The 19,781-nt window shown below is 41.7% G+C and overlaps 1 protein-coding gene across 1 annotated transcript in view; it reads right to left on the bottom strand.

Moving 5' to 3' along the window:
* Positions 1–19,781, bottom strand: part of CRACD (capping protein inhibiting regulator of actin dynamics) — a 233,134-nt gene that overhangs the window by 99,156 nt on the left and 114,197 nt on the right. The window contains exon 15 of the mRNA XM_036254198.1: positions 15,879–15,962. Within this exon, the coding sequence (XP_036110091.1) occupies positions 15,879–15,945 (67 nt within the window). The 5' untranslated portion in view covers positions 15,946–15,962. The remainder of the gene's footprint in view (positions 1–15,878; positions 15,963–19,781) is intronic.

Here is a 19,781-nt window from a genome sequence, read left to right as displayed (position 1 = left end):
GACCTGCCAGTATGGACTTTTCCCCAGTCGTTCAGTAAGTTGTACTCAGGCCAGTGAAGGTCAAAAAATGCACCAAGCTGCACTGCAAGTACTTGCCCAAATATGAGGGAAGACTGTAGATTTAATTACTCTGTGTTACAGCCCAAAATAAATGGAAGGAACAATATCATCATAAAATAAATCATTCTTGTGAGTCTTCCTGTAATTATCCAAAAGCATTTTAGGGCACAAATTGTTTGCAACCATTACAAGAAAAACATTTCCTGCCTATTCAAGTTGACATCTGTTATGGGTTGAATTATGTCCCCCTCGAAAAGATGTGTTGGAGTACAAACCCCCAGCACCCCAGAATGTGACCTTATTCAAAGACAGAGGCTTTGCAGAGTAATAATCGATTAGGGTGGGCCCTCACCCAGTATGACGGATGTCGTTTTGAAAAGGGGAAATTTGGACAGAGACACACACACAGGGGAAACGTCATGGACAAGCCAAGGACGCCTGAGGTTATCAGAAGCTAGGAAGAAGGAATGAAAGGTGCTCTCCTGCACAGCACCCAGAAGGAAGGGGTGCTGCCAACACCCGATGTTGAACTCCTAGCCTCCAGAACAGTGAGATAACCAGCTTCTGTGGTTCATGGCCCTCAGTCCACGGCACGTTCTTATGGCAGCCCTAGCAAACCAATATAACACCTGCTGGCCAATGGGTGCCGAGATCCCCCAGTCAACCCTGGCAGGAGGTCATGCAGGTTCACAGAGGGATGCCTTTGAAATGTTAACAAAAGTATACAGCTTATGGCAGAAAATAAACCCAAGAGCTTTTCCACTTCAGAATAACTGACTAATTTATGCAGAGGCCAACAAACACCACACTGCCACTTTTGGCACCCCAGAGTACAGAAAGTGGCCACACACACACCACAAAGAATCTCTCTCCATTTGGCCGTGAGTAGATCGGAAGTTCCCACAGTTGCTGGGACTATGATTCCAATAATTCCTGTCAGTTTAGCAGATGTGATTGGAGCAGCTGCATCTTCAATACACATCATTGTCTTAAAAAAGATGCTCGGAGTGAATTACAATTAAATTACAGAGCTGTCAAAAAGGGTTATAATTATAGCATTTATTCACTACATTTACAAGGCCAGACATACACAAAAAGAACTAAAAGCTGAAGAAGAAGAAAAACCCACTCCACACATTACTTACCTCAGCAGGAAATCTGGTTGAGGGGAGAAGAGAAGTCGGTTATCATGCAAAGAGCCTATTTATTGCAACAATAATGCTTTGTTTCCAGAGGATCTTCCATTCCAGAACTTGAAGGTACTTTAAGACATTATCTGGTGGCAACTCATTTCTCTTTTACAGCTGGCAGAAGGAGGGCCAGCAAGGTGGCCGTGCCTTACCCAGTTACAGACAGGCGATGGAGGGGCTGGGACCTGAACCCAGAGCGAGCGTGACTCCTGCCAGTGGGCTGAGCAAGGAAAGCAAAACCAGGACAGCCAGATCTGCCCCTTGGTGTGCTCTCATCTGGAAGAGGATAATAAGTTATCCAGAAATTATTTATCTCGTAATAAATACATTATTTATTATGCAGCTCTTGGAGAGGCCTGAAAATGGTCCTTCACTTCTGCCAAAACAACGCAAGGGAAAAGAAAGGAAGAGAATCTTCAACTGACATTTACACTAGTCAATTCTGCACCTGATCAATAATGCATTCAGAACCACAGGAAGAATGGTACAGTTCACTTAGTCACATTCAACCTCAGCATCTGAAAAATAAATTGAGGATAGTAATGCTTATGCAGTCAGCAAACTCCCTGACTGCAAAAAAAAAAAAAAAAAAAAGCTAATCTGATTGCCATGCATAGTTTCAGTCCAGCAACCAACAAATGTCTACTGCACTCTCTCTTTGTGTGAGACTGTGCTAGAGACTGTCAGGGACACAGAGGTGTCACATTTAGACTTGTTCCTCAAGAGCTCATAGTTCAAGAGACACACAGAGAGATAAAGCAAAACAGGGCAATACAAACAGAGTATTTAAACTGTTGAGTTATTCATATAAACAAGTTCAGTGCAAGGAGAAAATTAATTCTTTCCAATCTCTTTCTCACCCCCTCTTCTCTGAACGGGATCACATAATGGTGGTGTCCGTGGTGCCGTCCTTTCCCCCAGCTGCGCTACGTGCCACTGAGTTGGTTCCGAGTCCTGGTGACCCTCTGAACAAGTGATGTCCAGTGTCCTGTCCTCGGCAGCCCTGCTCAGCTCCTGTGGCCTCTCATGAAGTCAATCTCATACCCGGTGTTCCTCTTCTCCTACAGCCTCACCATCTTTTCCTAAGAACCTGTCTCCTCTTCATGTAGGACAGCTTCGGTTTGGTCATGTTTGCCTCCAGCGATGTTTCCAGCTTAAATCCGTCTTCCTGGCACTCAGGGTAGCCACACAGCTCTCCTCCAACACCATACTTCAAATGAATCAAATTTATTTTTTTTCCTATCAGCCTTCTTCACTGTCCAAATTTCACATCCGTACATAGCCATTGGGAACATGAGGGTATAGATGATCTTAGCCTTGGTCTCTAGTGACACACCTTTGCTTTGGGGGATCTTTCCTATTCTTCCATTGCTGCCTTTCCTGGCTCGGCCTTCTCTTGGTTTCTCAGCTGCAGCCTCCTTTGAGTTGATGACTAAACCACAGTAAGCAAAACCTGTAACAAATTGAGTGTCTTCGGTGCCTAGGCTAAAGGTGTGTATTCTTCGACCGTCATGACTTTGTCTTCTTGATGTTCAAGTGCAGCCCTGCTTAGTTAGGCCCTTTCTCTTTCCCCTTCATCAGAAGACATTTCACACCATTGCTACTTTCAGCCAGTAAGATGCTCATCTGCATAGCTTAAGCTACTGATTTTTCTTCCACTGATTTTCACTCCTCCTTCCTCTGAGTCTAGCCCAGTATTTCATACGGGATAGTCTATGCACTGATGAAACAAACGAGATAACACGCACCCTTGTCTGATGCCTTTGCCTACAGGAAACCGTTCTGTCTCCCCATATTCTGTCCCAACAGTGGCAGCCTGTCCACAGCACAGGCTGCTCACGAGGACAGCCCAAGGCCGAGGCATACCCACTTCAGAGTGACCCACAGCCTTTCGCGACCCACAGCCAAGGCTTTACTGGAGTCTATAAAACAGACTGAACTTCTGAAAGTCTTTGGTATTTCCATATCATATAAATCCCCAATTCATCCCTCAATTTAGACCCTTGTTTGGTGGCAGGGCAATGAATCCCTGGGGAAAAAAGGAAACACCTCTAACAGCGAGGCTGACAATAAAAATCTGTGACTACAGAAGTTCTCAGAATTAAGATGAAGTATAGCAAACACATTAGTCCCCTATCGTATGCCCAGGGCAGGTATCACTTACTGATCATGAATAGGACCAGCACAGCCGTACAGTCCCTCAGGACCACAGGCTGCCCCTGGCCAGTGACCACAAGCTACTTGTGAAAACAGAAGCTATTTGCAATTAAAGTCAGATCTTTGTGTCTACCTTCTTAATAAGTTAATTATGTCATACAACATTTAGTGTCCTGGGTTCAAAAGGTAACGAACAGAATATGACCTCAAAGGAAAGTGTGACAGCTGACAGCTGTGCCCCATATCCATTCTCCCTTTCCTCCCTGGTGTTCAACTCCGTGGTTTTCACCTGGGTACCTGGCAGTCCATTAAAAAGTATACGGCTAAGTTTTGGCTAATGGGATATAGGCAATTTCCAAAATGTGTGTTTAAAGGAAAGGTATATGCTGTTTTTCTTCCCCTTCCTCCATCCTGGTGCCCAGGACATGGACAAGGTAGCAAGCCACCTTGGACCATAAGGGTGAACACACACTAGGGATGACCAGGCAGCAAGAAGAAGGAGCTCAGGTCCCAGAGGTCCTTTGGGAGTAGAGCCACCACTGCATTGTCCCTGAACTGTCTACTCCTAAGCAGTTACAAGAGAGAGAAATAAAGTTCTATCATATTTAAGGTACCGTTATTTTTGGGCCCTCACGGTCAAGCTTAAATCCTAACTAGTAAAATGAACACACGTTAACTTATGCCAATTAGAGAACCAATTCTTTTATCAGTAATAAAGCAACACGGAAGAGTAAAAGGCAGTTTCTAAATGAAAAGGAAAGATTCGTCTAGTCTGCCTTAGACATTTTTAATGGTAAGAATCTCATATTCCTATAAGTTCTAGATGTAGCTAGAGAAAAGATGAGCAAGCACACACAGGCACACATATTTTATAGCTTTGTGCATAAATCTGTGTAAGTTCATAGGCAGATACTGAGCCATGGAAGTACTGAACTGTTTCAAAGCCACAGACCCTGAATTTTTGCTGCCAAAATGATAAGCAAATCTGAAACAAATCTGAGGATCTACGCAAGTAAATAGAAGCTTTTTTTTTTCTATAATGAATGCTGGACTTTTCATTTCTAGCCTTCTCAACACACACACAAACACACACATGCACACCTTGCACACTCACACACATGCATGTTCACACTCACATGCACACCCAAAAACATTTAAACGTGGTATAAAAGTGTTTAGAAAAGTTCATGGGGGCTTAGTAGTCAGTGCTGGATGATTTTGGCTATTTTTTTTTTTTTTTTTTTTTTTTTTATCCTCACCTGAGGACATTTTTCCATTTTTTGTACAGATAGAGTGGGAGGGAGAGAGAGAGAGAGAAACATCGACGTGAAAGGGACACATCGAGTGGCTGCCACCCGCACGACCAACCAGGGCCGGGGACAAACTGCAACCGAAGTACGTGCCCTTAGCAGGAACCGAACCCGGGTCTCTCCGGACCGCAGGCCGACGCTCTAACCGCTGAGCCAAACCGGCCAGGGCGATTTTGGCTCTTTTAAAATTTTTTTTTTTTTTAATCCTCACCCGAGGACATTTCTCCATTTTTTGTACAGATAGAGTGGGAGGGAGAGAGAGGAAGAGAAAGAGAGAAACATCGATGTGAAAGGGACACATCGAGTGGCTGCCACCCGCACAACCAACCAGGGCCGGGGACAAACTGCAACCGAAGTACGTGCCCTTAGCGGGAACCGAACCCGGGTCTCTCCGGACCGCAGGCCGACGCTCTAACCGCTGAGCCAAACCGGCCAGGGCGATTTTGGCTCTTTTAAAGCACATCCCCATAGTCCCTGTCCCACCTCAACCTACTCCTTGGTGCTACTGCAGCCTGAAGACCAGGCTACGTGGTCCTGCAGCCGCTCAATGGCCTTCTGCTACCCCAGTATCATTCCACGGTAGCAATATATGTGGAATTTAAAGGCAGTATAAACAGAATTCCATCTCCCATAACTGCTTCTGGGCGTGTACATTATTTATATTTGGTGAGTGTGAAGAAGGAAGGGAATCTGGTGTCCTTTTAATGTTTAATGCCAGAACTCAGTTATAAAGCCTCCCAAGAGCCCGACTGCGCTGGGCTGCTCTGTCCTCGCCCTCACCTCTCCCTGGCTTGGAGCAGGCGGAGCTCGCCGGAATTACAGAAGGCTAGAGAGGTTGCAATAACTCATTTCTCTCTTTCTGTGTTTCATTAATTTCTTTTCTTTTTTATACATTTGTCATTTAAGGAGTGAGACCTAAAACCCCACCAACTTAGAACAGAAAGAGGGAAGAAGAGTCTAATGGATTTGTTTGGCTGCTACTAGAGAAACCCATTCAGTGACGCTAGGCAGATGGATTGCCGGATCCCAACAAAAGATGATTTTTCATCACAGGAAAAGGAATTTTAAAAATAAGTGAGCAAAAACAACCAATAAAAAGGGCAAAGAGCCATAGCCTCGAGTGCAAACCAGAGAAACCTAGGTACTCAAGGACCCCAAATCAAGGGCTTTGGATTGCCACGTGGGAACTATTAAGGAGAAAGGACATTCCAGCCCGGTGATCTTGCCACTCTGTGGGCAAGGGAACCGCCAGACTGTCCCCTAGGCAAGGCAACTGTGTAGGACTTTGCAGAACTATGCAGGCTGGTCCCTACATGAGGGTGCTCAGCCAAGTGCGCTAGAGGTGAATGAAATGCAGTCTGTCTGGCACTCACCAAGGGCCAGGCTAGGTGCCCAAGCATAGGGCTGGGCACCTCCTGAAGGAAGGAGACTGTTTTTTGATTATGCACAAGGTTCCAAATCCTGGGCCCATGGGGCTGCACCTGCCCAGAGAGGACACTGTAGGATAGCAGAAAATGCCAGCCCAGAATATGCCACTTTAGCATAAAGATTACTTTGAGCTGAAGGCAACTGAGAAGAGGCAGATTCAAGAAAAGCTCTCTGCCTTCTCCCTATGTGCCTAAGAGCAGGACATAATTTACAAAGGTCCCTCACCCCCACCCCACCCCAGACACACTAGAAAGGACATAAGTTAACTATTAGAGACAACACTAGACCCTCATCAGCCTGGAGATGACCCCAAAATAATCTATGTAACAAACCTTACTAACTAGCTCTTTTTTTTTAATTAATTTATTTTTGTTACAGATGTTTCTCCTTTTCCCCCCATTGACATTCTCCTCCCAATCCTGCACCACCACCCCAGCATTGTTGTCTCTGTCCACTCTTATCTTCCATTAGTGTGTGTGTGTGTGTATTTTTTTTAAATCCTCACCTGAGGATATTTTTACTTTTTTGTTCAGACAGAGTGGGAGGGAGAAAGAGAGAGAGAGACAAAGAAACATCGATGTGAGAAAGACACACTGACTAGTTGCCTCCCGCAAGACCCTGACCAGGGCCGGGGATGAACTGCGACTGAGGTACTTGACCTTGACTGGAATCGAACCCGTGACTCATTGGTTGGCGGGCCGATGCTCCAACTGCTGAGCCAAACAGGCCAGGGCTAGTTTCTCCATATATTTTGCCTTCCAATAATGTGCTGCCCCGAGAAATTCAAAGTCCTCTTCCTTTGTCTTCTTCTGTAAATATTTATAGTTCATATATAAGCCCAAGTTCTAACCACCTCTTGGAGTTCTTCCTCTCTAGATATTCCCATGTATAAGCACAATGCATGTGGCAATAAGCTTCTGTTTGTTTTGCCCTTGTTAATTGTCTTTTGTCAATCTAACTTATCGCACTCCAGACTGAAAATCAAGAAAAGTAACAGAAAAGAAAGTTTTTTCCTCCCCTACACCACCTGTCCCTGATTCTTAAACCGTAGTTTTGTCCCAGGCTTAGAAGGCTGGCAGCCCATTAGGAGGCAAGCACTAGATAACATCACAAAAGGAGAGGAGGGGGACTAGGATGTTATCTCTGTGCCCTCTCTCAGTAACAGGATACTCCTGGTCAGAAGGTGAGGCTAAAGTGACCAGAACCAGACTCTTGGGCATGAAATGTGTATAGTCGCAAAGGGCCCCACACTCCTTTTTTTTTTTATCCTCACCCAAGGATATTTTTGCATTTATCTTCAGTTAGAGTGGGAGGGAGAGAGGGGGGAAGAGAGAGAGAGAAACGTCGATGTGAGACAGATACACTGACAGGATGCCACCCACACAACCCCAACTGGGGCCAAGGACAAACTGCAACCAAAGTACGTGCCCTTAGTGGGAACTGAACCCAGGACTCTCTGGTCCGGAGGCTGACGCTCTAACCGCTGAGCCAAACCGGCCAGCGCAGGCCCCACACTTGTTTTAATGCTTTGCCTGGATTGTCTTCCAGTTCTTAATTTTTAACAAGGGGTACTACATTCCCTTTTTGTACTGGACTCCCAAATTATGTAGCTATCCTTAAGGTGAAGGTGGTACAGTAAAGTGCTGAGAAGTTAGGAACTACTCCCTGCTGCACAGAATTCCATATGCAATTCTGGACTTGGGGATGAAGGGAGGAAGGAACCTCAAGAAGCTACTGACCAGGCCCCTCTATAAGCTAAGAACGATGATGATAGAGCACCCAGGACCTGTCATGGAAAAGGAAAGACTTAAGTCCAACTGCCAGGGGTGAGGAGCTTAGGGTGGTTAAGTCTGTAATCCAATCGCTCCTCCTATAAATAGGAGGATATTTTGAGGATTTGAGTCCCTCAGTGAATTTCTCTCCACCAAATAACACAGGTACTGCAGGTCAGTGACGACCCTTTCCATTGTCACCAGTCCCTTGGTGATTACTGGCAGGCTGCCAGAACAGGGCAACAGGAGAACAGCGACAAAGAGAAATTTATTCACTGACTGGTTTGGTCACAGACACTTTTCTTCCCTTCTTTAGTTAGTAATGTGAAGACTGAGGACTTAATTGTCATATTTGCCTGCCTTCCTAGTTCCTTCTTTTTACCTTTCAGCGTTTCTATCATTTTTTATTTCTTATTAACAATGTGCAATGTTACCAAAACTAATTTTTGATAGGAAAAATTCAGGAAACTTCATTAAGATTGTCATATATTAACCCCCCCCCACACACACACACACACACTATTTCAGAATTAGACAACTGACTAGGGTGAAGTGTACTCTCATTGTGAAAATAGAATCTTCCCAAAATTTCAAATTGATAGCAGAAATGAAGTTTTAAAACTCAGCCTATTATTATTACTAGGTCATAGAATTAGAGGTAGTTTTTATCTTATTTATGGTCTTATTTTTTCAAAATGTTTTATGATCATATTTTACCGTTATGATTAGAAAACAATAAAAATTACTTCAAAAGATTTAACCTGAATAAAAACTATTTCGATGTACTTTAGAAACATCCTTTTTTCCTTATAAACTGTCGATATGCTAATTAGAAATCATTTTTACCTATTCATTAAAGCTAGTTCCTTAAGGACTTCTAACTTGGCAAAATTTTGACATTTTAGCTCAAATTGTTGTATTCTTTCATCTTTGAAAGCCTTAAGAATGTCATTTCATTTTTCAAATTTTGGGTTTGAAGAACACAAGGGGGGGGGGGGCAAGTTCAAATCTCATAATCCAATAAATTTAAATATCATATAAAGTAATTTGTAAAGAGGTATAAATACATTCCTATCTGATAATCAGCATCCGGGAATCTTTCCTATGTTTAAGATTAATAATCCACAAATACAAAAGGTGCATGAAAGGATATGTTAATTTGTGTGTGTGTGTGTGTGTGTGTGTGTTTAAGTTTAAAGTTTAAAATCGGCCTTAAAATCCAACACGGATTAAATAAATGGTGATGTATCCATTGCTTAGATGAATGAATAAACATTCTAATTATGACAATTTTGTAGTAATGTGAAAACCATTTATAAAATGAAATTAGGTGAAAAATAAATAAGATGAATTTTTAAAAAATTATCTCTCAATCCCAGTTTTCCTACACATATCCTACGCATGTCTACAAATGCACTCTTTTTTTTTTTTTTTTTATCCTCACCCGAGGACATTTTTCCATTTTTTACTCAGAGCGGGAAGGAGAGAGGAAGAGAGAGAAACATCTATGTGAAAGGGACACATCGAGTGGCCGCCACCCACACGACCCAACCAGGACCGGGGACAAACTGCAGCCAAGGTACATGCCCTTTGCAGGAACCGAACCCGGGTCTCTGTGGACCGCAGGCTGATGCTCTAACCGCTGAGCCAAACCTGCCAGGACCAAATGCACCCTTTTTTAAAATAAAAGGGCAATTATAATATTTCCACTTCTTCATATAAAAATATATCACACACATCTGCACTGGGAAGTGTGGATGTGTATATATACCTTATCCTTTTTAATGATACTCTGAACCATGATTTATTTAACCAAGTTTCCTATTGCTCAGCAATAGATTGTTTTCAATTTTTTGCTTTGCAAACATGGCTTCAATAAACATCTTTGTACATGTCTTTTTTATATAATGCCATCATATCAAAATTCTTAAAAGTGCTGGTCTTCATTCAATTAAAGAGGATAGACATTTTAAATTGTAATAAATGCCATCAAATTAGCCTCTTAAAGTTGACCAATTACACTCTCAGAGTATATAAGTACCCCTTTATTCCACTTAACATTATCAATTTTTTCAAACATTCTTTTTTTTATCCTCACCCAAGGACATTTTTGCAATTACCTTCAGATAGAGCAGGAGGGAAAGGGAGAAAGAGAGAGAGAGAAAACACTGATGTGAGAGAGACACATCGACTGGCTGCCACCCACACGACCCCACCGTGGCTACGGACAAACTGCAACTGAGGTTTGTGCCCTTAGCGGGAACCGAACCGGGACTCTCCAGTCTGCGGGCCAAACTCTAACCGCTGAGCCAAACTTACCAGGGCTTTTCAAAATTCTTAATCTGATTCTAGAAAAAATGTTTTCATTCACATCTCCAAAGTACCTTTTCACGTGTTTTTTGGCCTTTTGCAACATTTCTGTAAATGTGTTCAGATCGATTGTCTGTTTCCACTGACTGGCTTTCCCTCGTTCACTCCTGTATACTCACTGCTCCATCCCTCCCGCTGATGCTAGTTGAAATCTCTCCTTCAACACGTCCAGTGCTGAGTCTGCCCTTAGTTTGAGAGAACAGCATCATCAAGGATACACCAGCTTTATTAATTAATGTAAGTGTTCAATGTTTTCACACCTTACCACAAAGGAATAAAAAACATCTATCCACTACGAGTGAGCAGAAGTCTAAAGCCGTAACAGTCTCTGGAATGCTTAAATGCCAAGAGAGACGGCTTTAATGGAAAGCATCACACCACAGCGCACATAGCCATGAAGCTATTTTCTTTACTTGATTAATTTCATGTGTACACAGCAGTAAGAATCACAGCACACCTCATCACACTGTGAGCAGCGTTAAAGAGACAGAGCCATTAATTCTCACAAGAAAATTTTAAAATAAGGGCACAGGACACTCTCATTCTCTGTAAAATTATCGGGATGTAAAAAATTACACAAAATGTATAAAAAAATAAGAGTTTAGTTTTAATGGTGAGTTTGGGGGATATTTGTTCTCCTTTTCTTTAAATTTTCTAAGTGGTATTAAAAATTTTTTTTTCTTTATTGATTTTTAGAGAGAGAGGAAGAGAGAGGGAGAGAGATAGAAACATCGCCCAGAGAGAATGAGGACTGGCCGCCTCCTGCATGCCCCCCACTGGGGATTTGGCCCACAAGCCGGGAATGTGCCCTCACCAGGAATTGAACAGGCGACCTCTTGGTGCATGGGCTGATACTTTAATTTCATCATTTGAAAGTAAATTTGGCCCTGGCCGGTTTGGCTCAGCAGTTAGAGCATCCGCCTGCGGTCCGGAGAGGCCCGGGTTCGGTTCCCGCTAAGGGCATATACCTCGGTTGCAGTTTGTCCCCGGCCCTGGTTGGTCGTGCGGGTGGCAGCCACTCGATGTGTCCCTTTCACATCGATGTTTCCCTCTCTCTCTCTTCCTCTCTCTCCCTCCCACTCTGTCTGTACAAAAAATGGAAAAATGTCCTCAGATGAGGATTAAAAAAAAGAAAGTAAATTTGATTCTGAAATTAGAAAAGTGAAGATGGTTGCATACCTCCATGAATATACTAAAACACACAGAACCATACACTTTAAAATGGCAATGTTATGATGTGTACATTACACCTCAATAAAGTTATTTTTCTAAACTAAGATTTTTAAGGTCAAGCATTACATAGCAGGGGCAAGAAGTAAATGGGAACTCTTTACTTTATACTTAATTTTTCTGTGAACCTAAAACTGTTCTTTAAAAAAGTGTATTAAAAAAAAAACTACAGTTCATTCTTTGTTAATTTTCCATTAATTTTATGTTGAAAAGTCTGGAAGGCTGTAAAAGATACAGTGTGGAAACCTGTTCTCAACCCCTTGTTTTTGGCAACATTGTCTGAGGAGCAGTTGGAATTGGCTTCTTAAAGTATCAGTGACATGACTGTCAGCATATTCAAAACTTCTGGGTGACTTTTATCTTGGACCAACTTACAGACCCTGTGTAGAGTGATCTACATTCCCGCTCTGCTTATTAGGATCAACGGTGTTAATGTTGGGAGAGAAATATCTATTCCTTCTCTTTGTATTCTGGCTCTGCTCTGGGGTCCCAGCTGATAATTAATGAAAATTTCATTGTGTAGAACTATTTCATAGAAAAAATGTTCTAGGTTAATTAAAAACCCACAGAGAATAAATTAGCTCCATTTATCAGGGTGTAGTGTGATGGATGAGAGCACTCTGGGGGTTGGCTGTTCTCGCAGATCTTTCTATTTCAGTGCTAAACCAAAAAGAAAGGGAGAACTTGCAACAAATATTGCACCGAGGATGCTGGACAAGAAGCCAGAGCAATACAAAGATGCAAGTTAAACTGTTGCATTATAATGAATTTGGTTAATATAAATAAATGTAAATATAAATTTCTGAATGTTTTAAAGTTTCTTACTCTTTGAAAGGAAATAAAAAGAAAATCCATTTTTATTCCCAAATGAAGAATGGGAAAGGAAGGATATTACTGTGTCACGGTGGATCTGGTCTGTGGAAAGAGCCACTATCCTCAACTTAGGATCATAAAAGTTAGCAGTTGAGCCCTGGATGGTTTGGCTCAGTGGTTAGAGCATCGGCCTGTGGTCCAAAGAGACCCAGGTTCAGTTCCCACTAAGGGCGCGTACCTCGGTTGCAGTTTGGCCCTGGCCCTGGTTGGTCGTGCAGGTGGTAGCCACTCGATGTGTCCCTTTCACGTGGATGTTTCTCTCTCTCTCTCTCTCTCTCTCTCTCTCTCCCTCTCTCTCCCTCTCTTTCCCTCCCACTCTATCTGAACAAAAAATGTCCTCGAGTGAGGATGATAAAAAAAAAAAGCAGTTGAAATAAACTTTCAGTGATGTGAAATCTGCTCTTGGAAGCTCAGGGGAGAGAACACCTCTTTCTGGGAGGACACTTGAGAAGTGTCTAGGGAGTGAAGCCCAAATCACACGGATATTGTTAGACTTCAAAGGAAGGGCATGAAGGTCAGGGTCTCTCTAATCATGCCTGTTGCTCACACCTAAATGAACATATTGCTAAAAGCATGAAAAAGACCTAAATGACATTTGCCACAAAAATTCCGCATTCTACTTCCAGTTTGCTACCTTGAAAGCAGTGTCTTGGGCTATTTCTCCTTCAAGTGGCCGCTTTTCCCCATCATTTTCCCTTGACAGTGTAACTCAGGGGGAGCAGCTGAGACTGGAGACACTGTCTTTAGGGTTTGTGTCTCCTGCTACACATCAAGCTGTGGAGGCTGAGTCCCCCAAATGCTACTCTGCTCTGGAAAAGCTGGGGAGGAGCCCACCAAAACACAAACAAAAACCTAGAAGCTGATAAAATACAAGGAAATCCACTGGATGAATGAAAAACACAGGGAACTTCTGACTGAACCTAAGCAATCTATAGCTGCTCAGGTGATACTAACTTGGAATCACCAATCACCAGGACAGAAACTGGTACCCTAAGGTTAATACTCTGGTCTCCTTTTAAAGTATATTCTTTTTTCTATGCTATTTATTTGCCCCTTTGACTTTAAGGGCACTAGTTTTCTATTCTGCCTTTTTTTTTTTTTTTAAGTCATCATTGGGAAGAAACACTTTTTCTTTTCTACCCTATGGGCACTAAAAGAACACTGCTCAAAGGAAAACAATAGCTGTGAAGTAACGTTAGAGAACAGTGCTGCCTGGCCCGCTGTAAGTTACAAAACTCATCCGTAGACAACCAGAGCTCTGTTTATAAAGGTTTGATGTGTCTACTTCTTCCCAGGTACTAAGCAGTTCAGCTCCTCCTTCCCATCTCCATCCTCTTCCCCTTCCTTCCTTCCTTTCTTCCTTTCTCCCTCCCTCTCTCCCTCCCTTTCCCTTCTTTCTTTCCAATTTCCATTCTAAATACTCTCTCTTACCCCATTCAAGAAACAGACAGAAATTTGCTCTGTTACAGGAGAGTAGGAGTGAGATCGTTATGCGACTGTTTCTTCCCGATTAAATACTGGAGTCAACTTCCAATATGCAAGACCTATGCGAACAGAAGAAAGTGGCCAATGGGCTGCACGATTCTCATGTCTCAAAGAAATGACAGTTTAAAATATATGGCAGGGGTACTGCATATGGCAGTCTGTATACTTTTTTTTTCCCCAAACTCAAAATGAAATCTGGTTTATTTGGGGTTCAGATCAAAGAAACTTGAGGAATAACTCCTTCATACTCTCACATAACAACAAATAACTGTGCAGATGAATCACACAGCAAAGTAAATTTTTTATTTCCAATGAGGGAAGATAAGAAATAATATAGTCAAGGGAATCATCTAAACGATAAAATACATTTCTTAAAAAAAAATTCAACCTACAAAATAAGGAAATAAGACTTTGTAACTTCCCTAGAGAGGTAGTAAAAGCTTCAAGTATGAGTCACATAAATTACTCCGGGGCTGGGCTTTCATAAACACTGTAAAGCTTATTGGCCGAGGGTGTGTGCTGGTGAGCGGTGGGTAAGGGGGGAGAGGGAGAAGTTTACTGCAAGCAGAATGCAGACTGTTTTCCAAAGCTCTGTCACCCTAGTTTTGATATCTGCTTTCCAAGGGAGAAAAGTGCATACCATCCAAATAAGCTAATTTCAACCTACTATTTTTTTAGAGGAAGAGAAACTTCTCGCATCAAATAAAACAAACGCATGTAACACTCAGGAAACTAACCAGCAAGAATGAACTAGTGTACCCATATCTTTTTTTTAATCTCTGCCAAGAAAAGTGGGGTAGGCCAAGCGCTGGTAGTTTCCATGTAGCTCATCTGAAGAAAAACAATTGAAACGGGAGTTTAAAACCAAAGTGTTCTGATCAGTAGTAATAAAAATAGATGTATTTAGGGCTCGTTAAATGCATTCTATTATGATAATTCTCACTTATATGCTATTACTGAAGGATAGGGCTAACTATATGTTATCCCTATCAGTGTCAACATTTTATTTTTTATTGATTGATTTTTTTATCCTCACCTGAGGACATTTTTTTTTTGCATTTATCTTCAGATAGAGTGGGAGGAAGAGAGAAACATCGATGTGAGAGAGACACATCAAGTGGTTGCCACCTACACGAGCCCAACCGGGACCGGGGACAAACTGCAACCAAAGTACGTGCCCTTAGTGGGAACCGAACCCGGGACTCTCCAGTCTGCGGACCAGCGCTCTAACTGCTGAGCCAAACTGGCCAGGGCCAGTGTCAACATTTAAAAAAAAACAAGAGCATTTTAAGTAGAAATTTTTCTATAATAGATTATACAGAGACTAGAATCTTAGTTGCTCTTAATGTTTTAGGGCCGTCATTATGAAGCTTAGATGCATAAAGTGATATCTTGAGGAGAAACCGAAGTAGGATGGTCTGCCCCCATGAATGGCCCTTCTGCTGTGAAAAACGTCTGTACCTATTTAAAGTACTATTCTGGGGTGAGTGGGGGGCGTGGGAAGATCCAGGTGCTGGCCCATTTCAGAGGCCGTCCAGCCGCATATTTGTGCGCAGGCTCAGAACTCACCTGGCACGACCACCCCAGCCTTCCCCGCATCATCCACCCGTCCATCAAACAGAACAAAATAAAAGGAAAGTAATAAATAAATAAATATTCTGCCTCCTTTCGCAGTTTTCACTGTCACTTTCGAGGCCAGTGAGTCTGGTTCTCTGATTCCTTCCTTCTAATTCAGCACAGGCGTCCCGCGCTGTGGAACAGCAAACGGGAAAACCACGCAGGACGCGGTATTTGCAAAGAGTCTCTAAGTGCCCCGCGAAGCCTGAGAAGCTCCCCGAGGCAGAGGACGAATGACACCTGTTCGAGCTGCCTCCGCTGTGCCCAGACAGTGGAGGTTAACGGACAAGTTGTTTATGGTTAAATCGGGGGGTTTTTGTTCACGGAAAACAACGGAGAAAAGATGGCTTCTGTCTCTTTAACGTGCGACTCAGTTTGTACCGTACCTGAAGCATCAGCACTCAGAGCCTCATTATGGACATTCTGTGTAAGCTTAATTTCCTCCATGGCCATGGATCTGTTAAATGTTACTGAAATAAAAAAGCACAGCATGCAATCTATGAGCACAAAGCTTATGGAAATGGGGGTGATGTGCCCCACACTTAACACGATCAGTCCTGTCCTACATGTTCCACTTCGGTGAAAGAAAGCTCTTCATCTTGCAGCATGTCCGAGGCATGCAATCTGTCATAAAAATGAAAGAGATGGAGGAAACCCAAAGTGATACCTGTAATAAAACACTGAAATTATGATTACATTTCACAGTCTATAAAAACGGCCCATTCACCGAATTACAGTCTCCATCAAAACTGCTGACCCCTGCCCTGAGGAGAAATTGACTGTATTCTTCGTACCTAGAAAGGAAAGGCAGGATTAGTTCAGGGACACTTTCTTTTTTAGTATTAATACAGTCGATGTTTATACTGGATGAAACGATGTAATTCCCAAACTATGCATAAGAAAAATACATCTTGCCAAATTGACAACCCTCTCGCATCTCATCCCTTTTGTTTCAAAATGCTAAAATCCGACGATCTGTATTCTGTTATTGCAATATAATTTTTTATAATATTTTTGATAGCATTATAGGTTTATATTATCATCGTAATTCTTTTCTTCCTGCATTACTTTCCAAGTCATTCAAAATCTTGTTCAGATGTTCATTCTCACAGAGATTGTTCATCAGAGAAAAATACCCCGCACTGACAAATTAAAGCAAAGATAATGTTTGAAACATTTAAATTATATAAGATCGATTTTTATCCTCCTGCTTTGCCAGGTATAACACATGTCCATTTTAAGTTCTGTTTCTTTAGAAAAATTAAATTCCTTGTGCTTTTCTAGCTTATGCCCACAGGTTCCGCTGGCATCCGTCTTCCTACTTGGTATAAATAATCATCTAAATTGTCTTAATACCACAATGTCATATTTTAACCATTCTTATACTTTTTCAAGTACATTTTTAAAGCATTCATTTCTCTGCATTTCTCTAAATATTTGATCTTTGTAATGTGTGTACTTTTATCAGCTACACAATTTGCCAGGAAGTATTTGTGCATCTTTTTCTACATTTACAGTGATACCTTGGTTCTCGAACATAATTCGTTCCAGGAGGACGGTCGAGAACCGAATTGTTCGAGAACCGAAGCAGTGAAACCAATAGGAAAGCGTGACTCCACAAAGCGTGACTCTCTCTCTGCACTCACACTGATGACGCGAGCAAGGCGCGCTGGGCCGAATGAACGCCATTCGGCTCAACTCGGCTCATCTCGGAAGTTCGAGTTCCAAATATTTGTTCGGATTCCGAGACAAAAGTTTCTCGAATCTCCTGGTCGAATACCGATTTGGTCGAAAACCGAGGCGTTCGAGAACCGAGGTATCACTGTATAGCCATGGGTTGAATACGCTCCCCTCTGTGCCTTGAAACGCCCATACCCCAGCACACTGGCTGTGTAAAGCAACCTGTGTATCCCCCTTACTTCTGCATCATAGTATGAAAGTATTTCCTTAAACTCAAAATATCCTTTTCATGACCCGTTTCTTTCCAACGTCCATCTTATTCTTGGAATCACCACCACTCGTGAAAATCTCAAATTGAAAGATGAATATGAATACTTTTTTTATACATTTTATCACCATTACAACAAACTCTCTTCCTTTAAATTTATTTAATTTTTGAATTTATTTAATTATTGAATGTATTGCTATGACAATTAACACCATCTCAACACAAATGTCATCTCTCCATTTAGACTTGGCCAGATCTATCCAGGACTGGTTCAAATCACTGGAGGAGGTCAATCAGCTTTCAGAGAACTATCCTTTTTTCCCATGTTTTCACTTTAAAATATTGTATTTTAAATACAATTTAAATGTATGTAAAATATTTTATTGATTTTTTAGAGAGAGGAAGGGAGAAAGATAGAAACATTGATGCGAGAGAGAAACATAGATCGGCTGCCTCCTGCATGCCCCCTACTGGGGATGGAGCCTGAAACCTGGGCATGTGCCCTGACCAGGACGGAATTCAACCGGGACCTCTCAGTCCATGGGACAATGCTCAATCCACCGAGACACACGGGCCGGGCTCACTTTTCATTTTGAAACATAAGCTATAATATTAATGGATCCTTGCTCAATTTTGATTCCTTTTATGTATCTTTTAGCTGCTTCCTTTGCTTAATTACTCTATTAGTGGTAACCTGAATTTCCATTATCACTGAAGAACTGGAGATTTTGAAGCTTCACTACTCTTTTTTAAAATTTGTTACACTGCCACATTGCTGTGAATGTCACAACCGCACTCTTGAATGCAATTTCCGGGCCTGGCTTACCAATGTCCTTTATTAGATTGGCCTGAAGTCAGTTACGTGTTTTCTAATAGGATCTATTGCCACTGTATTTTGCAAAGCATTGCCTATGAAACTGTCCTTGTTTAATTTACCCATCTGACCATGAAATTGTTAGCAAAGAGTTGGGAAAATATATTAATAGAGTTCACAATATATGGGAATGTGCTTCTAATCATTTTATGCCTATCAACACTGATTTTTACAGTGTTCATATTGGTATGTTTTCTCATTTAATCCAAGTTATCAACTACTTACTGAGCGCCCATTAAATCCACAATATTAAACTACTCAAATTGGGAATAAAAAAAAGGTATAAATCATAATCTGTCCTCAGCAAATTTATAATCTCAACAGAGGCAGGACAGAGGATGCTCTAGTACTAGAATATGAAGTAACAGAAATTCTTCTTCCTAACCTTCTACATAAAGCATACTAGCCTATAAACATTCTTGATTTAGTATTTGTCAGTCTGATTATTTGCAAATGATCCCCTGAGATGATGTATGCAACGGCGGGCAAACAAGAAGTAGCAATTTGCAATTTAGTTGAAGAACGATTCTCATTACTTAACATCAACATCTGAATCTCAATATACTTTTGATGCTCTCTACTCATACTGCATATGATGTTTTGGTGGGAAATAATATGATGTAGTGAAATGAACACTTTGGAAAAGAAGAAACATTTCAAGACGTGTCCTTTGAAAATCTCAATAGCCTACTTCATATCACACTTTTTATTTTTCTTTTCTGTTACACCCCTTCTCCCGTCACTTTCTTTCAAATAATTTCCTCCAAATGAATCAGTGCTGTGATGTGCAGGAAGGGACTACCTCTGCAATCATTTCACTTGCTGTTCAACAAACATGATGGCAACAAGCCAAACTATGTGCTAGGGCTGGGGACTCTGAGATTAATCAGATGCTGTCCCTGCCCTGGAGGAACTCAGTTTTATGAGACACTGTTGTCTGCATCTACTGAAGGGAGGCTGATATTAATAAATCTTATACCACTCCCCTCTAGTCTCTGATACCGTAATTCTATGTGGAATTTTAAAGATCTTCTTTTTTTAAAATATGTTTTTATTGATTTTTTTTTTTTTTTTTTAGAGAAAAAGAAATATCGATGTGAGAGAGAACATCGATCAGCTGCCTCTTGCACACCCCACACTGGGGATAGAGCCCAAAACCCAGGCATGTGCCCTGACCAGGAATCGAACCGGGACCTCTCAGTCCACGGGATGATGCTCAAACCACTGAGCCACACCAGCCGGGCTCAAGGATCTATTATGCTTATATTTTGCAAGATAAAGTTCACCATTTCTGAGACTGAGATAAAGCCTCACTCTACTTATTTGAAATCAAATATCTTCCTTAGATTACTTGGTTTCCTCTGCATAGGACAATATTTTTGTTTTCTATTTTTCCTAAAGCCTTTTAAAATATGACATGTTAGATTTTAAAACATTTTTCTCTTTCTGTTCATTTCTCTAGTCTTC

This window comes from Molossus molossus, unplaced genomic scaffold (assembly GCF_014108415.1).
Source record: "Molossus molossus isolate mMolMol1 unplaced genomic scaffold, mMolMol1.p scaffold_m16_p_1, whole genome shotgun sequence".
In the NCBI taxonomy this organism is placed as follows: domain Eukaryota; kingdom Metazoa; phylum Chordata; class Mammalia; order Chiroptera; family Molossidae; genus Molossus; species Molossus molossus.
This window is presented reverse-complemented; position numbering and strand designations above follow the sequence as displayed.